The 5,026-nt window shown below is 40.7% G+C and overlaps 1 protein-coding gene across 1 annotated transcript; it reads right to left on the bottom strand.

Moving 5' to 3' along the window:
• Positions 1–278: 278 nt before the first annotated feature.
• On the bottom strand, positions 279–3,084 carry LOC147631525 (probably inactive receptor-like protein kinase At5g41680). Its single transcript, XM_086807851.1, has 3 exons — positions 2,410–3,084; positions 2,044–2,251; positions 279–1,349 (listed from the first exon to the last, which is right to left on the bottom strand). Exons 1-3 carry the CDS (start codon positions 2,983–2,985, stop codon positions 718–720), a joined length of 1,416 nt encoding a protein of 471 aa, XP_086663977.1. The 5' UTR covers positions 2,986–3,084; the 3' UTR covers positions 279–717.
• Positions 3,085–5,026: the final 1,942 nt, after the last annotated feature.

The following is a 5,026-nucleotide window of genomic DNA, read 5'->3' as shown; positions in this document are numbered from 1 at the left end:
TTCAAATAGAAATATAAAGTAAATTCATTTGAGGAATTTATGTATACATGTGTGTGCACGTTATGTGTGTGTGTGTGTGTGTGTGTGAGAGAGAGAGAGAGAGAGAGAGAGAGAGAGAGATACATGAAGCTAAATACTTGCTCCTTTTGATTGAAATAAATGAACTTAGACTACACATGATGTATGTTATAAACTATGGGCTCACACCGACAAGGCATACTCATTGGTTTTTACTTTTTAAGAAAAAGAATAATCGCCGGTTTATTTGAACTCTCATGTAAGTGATTTAGTAATTTACTGTATTAAAAATATGGACAATGTGACCAAAATTTTTGGCTTTGTCCGCTCTATAAGCGATTTCATGTGGACATTGTCATAGCACTAGGGAACAATAAATAGAAAAAATGTAAAGCTTATGTAGAAGGGCATGTATCTAGTAAAGTTATGTAGAGAAGGGCATGTATCTAGTAGTAAAGTTATGTAGAGAAGGGCATTATGTAACTAGTAAAGAGGTAGACTCTTAGGAGATTGCTAACTTTGGAAGAATAGATGGCTTGAGGTTAAGGTAGTGAAGGAGGAAAGCACTTTGAATTAGGCGATAAGTGGATACTAGCCGGTTCTTAACTTGTGCGGAAAGTTGCAAGCTTAATGCACTAACTACTCATGGTTTTAATCTAATTATGCAACAATGACACGCCCAGAGTGGGAGATGCAGATTCATACAAACTCTCCGTCGCTCGGAGCACCAGGAGTCGAAATATCTGTGAAAGTAGAACTGGAGACGTTCTCAAACTCCCTCACCATTTTCATCATTCCAACCACTTTAGACATGGAGGGTCTTTCTTCTCGGACAGTTTGGACACACTCCATGGCAATTTTCAGCATGTGCACCATCTCCTCCTCATATTGAACACGTCCTGCGATTTTGGGATCGAAGATCTCAGCCGTCCATTCTTCATGAATGGAAGAGTGAACGAGGCGTGGAAGGTCGAGCACTTGCTTGGTGGACGGCAGGAGGGGCTGTTTGCCCGTGAGGAGCTCTAGAAGGAGGACGCCATAACTGTAGACGTCAGATTTGTGCGTGAGGTGGCTGTTTTCAGCCACCTCAGGGGCGCGGTAGCCGATGTTGGCGGCAGCCTTGACGCTGGCGGCGGCCTTGAGGAGCTGCGTGAGGCCGAAGTCCGTCACGCACGCCGTGAAGTCGCTCCGGAGCAGTACATTGGATGGCTTGATGTTGCCGTGCACCAGCCCCTTGTTTCTGCCTTTGCTGTGTATGTGGGCGATGCCTCGGGCCACGTCCAGTGCAATGCGAGCGCGAGTTGGCCAGTCCAAGGGCGTCACCTGCTGGCCTGCAGGAGGAGGTTTTTGGCACCGATGATGATCAGTGATGATCTCGAACCAGCTCTATCTTGAAAAGAACAGAATAACTAATTAAAAAGTAGTAAGGTCTCTCTCATAAATGGCCCAATGGATTTTAAGTGCTCAACTGATATTTTGGCCTTGTTAAAGATGTATTTGAAGAATTGCCCATATTTCAAAACCTAATTGGCATCTCGAGCATATTGCACTGAATGTGAACTTACATTTACATGCATGAAATGTATCCACTTTGTTTAGTTAATCTACAACAAATAAATTCATTCCATATCAACCCTTTTAAGAAAATGAAAATTATTTTGTTTCATATCATTGTTAACATAGTTATGTACCTTTCTTCATTGTTTTGGGTCCGAAATCTCTTTCATTTATATGACACTAAGCACTGTCATGTGAGGAAGTCTTTCTAAAAAAACCTTTAATTAAATCTTTCACTTTGAGCTTCAATCAAACCTCTCGATTCCAAGCATGCATTATAAGAAGATGGTCCTTTCCTTTCGAACTTAGAATGATCGACCTTAGTTGAGTGTTCCTCCCAACAATTGTTTTTCCTAATTATTTCCTACCTCTACTCCTCTTAGCCTATTTCCTTGCCTTTTTCTCTTCATTAAGATGAAATATGTGACGCATCATTACACGTCCAAGAGAAGCCTCATCTTATCTTACCATGAAGATGGATGGAAAGATTGCCAAGGCTAAGATACTCATAAAGCAAGAGTTTCTCAGTCTCTGAGAAGAAGTAGGCCACAATAGGAAGCACATTGGTGTGGTTGAGTTTGGCGATGTCTCCAATCCGGTGTTTGAACTCTCGATGACTGATGCCCACACCTCGGAGGTGTTTGATCACAACAGTCGGTAGATCAGCTTGCGTCACCTTCAATAATTGAGCAAACGGGGAGGTGTTCATCTTTTGGCCACAATAGCTAAGTCCCTCATAAAGAGTATGATAATAAAGAATCTCAGCCTTGATATAACGAAATTAATTTTGTAACATGTCTGTTAGCCACCGTTGTCACGGAGCCTTATTCTCACCTTGTAGGCGGAACCGAAGAGACCTGTGCCCAGGGGTTCGGCAGAAGACTTCAGAAGGTCGTCCATGTCGAATGGAGGCCAACCATCCCGCAGCATGATCAATTTCCGAGAATCGGAAGATGGGCTTTTGGAATCGACAGCTTGATGATCGTTCACAGGCTGTTTTTTACGAGCTGGAGCGACAATGGCCAGTTTCGCCTGCATCTGGCGCGCGAATGGTAGCAGCACCTGGGCGCCGTTACTCTTCGCCTCCGCGTGATCGGAATCTGGTGGTTGGGATTGTGTGGATGACCACACTCCTGCTGCGTCTTGGCTCCTCTTTGCTTTGCGTGACTCCCTGTAAAGGAAAAGCGCTAGAGCTGCCAAGGCGGCCATTATGATGACCAGAGATATGGTGACGCTTTTGTTATTCGATTTACCAGCAATGGCAGGAGCCGGTGCAAACACGACATCCCTCGGGCCATTGTCTTGCAGCAAAGCCCTACCGTGTGACTCGATGCGCCGCTTCATAGGCAGAGGTCTGTCTACCGGATAAACAAGCGAGAGCACATTAGCAATTGTGCTGTTTAACAACATTGCAACACTCCTCACATAACTATTGAACTACTTAAAATTACAGCCTCTGATCTCTCTCTGTCTCTCAAAATGAGCTAATACACTTAGGTGTCGATCATGTACTAGGTTACCCATTTCGGAGTGTGATTTTGGACGCTTCTCAATTAAGATGAGCTGCATGCACCTCGATATAATCGCAGCCGACCTTGTGGCGACCGCGTATGCAAGCTTCGGCGTTTACTATGTCGTGAAACAGCTATAGGTTGGGTGGCGGTCTTTTCCTTAATCCATCATTAACTTACTAATGCTTTTTTTAATGTTACTTGTAATTGTCTTTTTCCACCGCCCACTTACAGGCCATGCAGAATCGCACAAGTAATATACTTGTGCAAGACACAACAAGCGCGTGTCTAGCCAAAGTTTGGAGTAAAGTAGCCAAATTTTAAAGAAAAATTCTATATGTGTCTATTTTCGCATAATTCGGATATACCATGGCCACCAAGTTGCAATTGATGCGCTCATGGCATTACTAGAAAGGTGCTCTATTTTTTTTTTTTCAAGCAACTACTAACTACATTCCATAAACATGGGGAAAAATTTTTCATGGAGACCAAGTTAAAAAAAATGAACTCAAAAGTATCCCTTTCTTGAGTTCCATCATTACCTCATAATTTTTTGTTATTAAAAGAGATTATTTGCCTAGATGTGTAGGAATTTCCCTAAGATATTTTTCCTCTATTGGCATGGGTGGTCACTTATAAATAAACCCTTTCAAGGGGCCTAGTTAGTAGATATATGTTATAAGAGAAACTACAGGGTTTTAGGGGAAATGTATATTAAAAAGGAGGGCACACAGAGAAGACTCAGGTAAAATAAAGGGGAAGATGATTGAAATAGAGTGGAGGATCTCAAGTCTTATTGTTGATAGATTTTTAAAGGAGGTCTCTCAAAAAGAATACTTGCATGTTTGGTGTACATGCATGCATGCACAAAAAGAATATTTTCATGTTTGGTGTACATGCATGCACGTTGCTCACATATATGCAGATATTTATGCATTAGAGAATATCTAGATATAAAAGAGTGGAGATGATCGAAAAGCACCAAAAATGATAAGAATCATTTACATAATTAGAAAACACAAGGCTTATTCTTTGGATCTTTATGAAAAGGCATTTGTAATAGTACTTCACATTCTCCCCAAATGCTTGAAGTGCGTGACTCGTTTTTCTAATAAGTAGCCTAGCCAATAACCTACACCTTATAAGGTCCTTACATTCTTCTTGTGGAATATACATTAGCACAGTAACATATTCTAGCCAATAACATACATTTTTAAATATTATAACCAATAGCCTGCACCTCATAAGGTCCTATGGAACATACATTAGCACAATTACATATTGATTGTTAATTGTTTCCATGGACATAATGTTTGTACTTCTTAGGCATTCATGTATTGTGATCCTTGAGGAGTTCCCATATAGTAATCTCTCTAAAGATGCTCTCAATTCATGCAAATGAGCAATCTAATTTTTAATACCATGGACGTAATGTTTGTACGTCTTAGGCATTCATGTATTGCGATCCTTGAGTTCCCATATAGTAATCCCTCTAAAGATGCTCTCAATTTATCTAAATGAGCATTCTATATGTTAATACCTATAAAAGCCTAAAAACTAGTCATGGGCACCTCGGGTCATGTACTCCTTGGTGACTTGGTAAGAGAAGCTTTATGAATTATAAAATCCAATTTCACATGATTGTAAGAAAAATATTCCCATTCATGCAATAGAATCAAGTGTTCTCTCTCTCTCTCAACTCTATATGTATGTTATTGCCTAGGGTTTGGGTAGGCAATTCTCTCCTCTAGTTCTCATATGCTTCTTCTTCTATTCTTCTTATTTCTTCTCTCTATTCTCTCCTTTTTGTAAGTCTAGGCATTGCAAGCATATGTCTTAGAGCTTTATGTAATCACATAAGCTACAGCTTTAATCACCAAATGTAACACTAGAAGCTGCATTAGTGTGACATTAAGTGTAGGAGAACCACTTTGATAAGA

Source organism: Cibotium barometz, chromosome 14 (genome assembly GCF_041138505.1).
Source record: "Cibotium barometz isolate CiBa-2024 chromosome 14, ASM4113850v1, whole genome shotgun sequence".
Classification (NCBI taxonomy): Eukaryota; Viridiplantae; Streptophyta; class Polypodiopsida; order Cyatheales; family Cibotiaceae; genus Cibotium; species Cibotium barometz.
Note: the sequence above shows the minus strand (reverse complement) of the source record. Positions and strands in the feature narration are given on the sequence as shown.

Excerpts from the sequence above, each read along its gene's own strand:
- LOC147631525 (XM_086807851.1), bottom strand. The coding sequence starts at position 2,985 with ATGTTGTTAAACAGCACAATTGCTAATGTGCTCTCGCTTGTTTATCCG. Across the intron at positions 2,252-2,409 it reads TCTTCGGTTCCGCCTACAAG|GTGACGCAAGCTGATCTACC; the intron begins GTGAGAATAAGG and ends CAATTATTGAAG. Across the intron at positions 1,350-2,043 it reads TCTTTCCATCCATCTTCATG|GCCAGCAGGTGACGCCCTTG; the intron begins GTAAGATAAGAT and ends CTCCTCCTGCAG.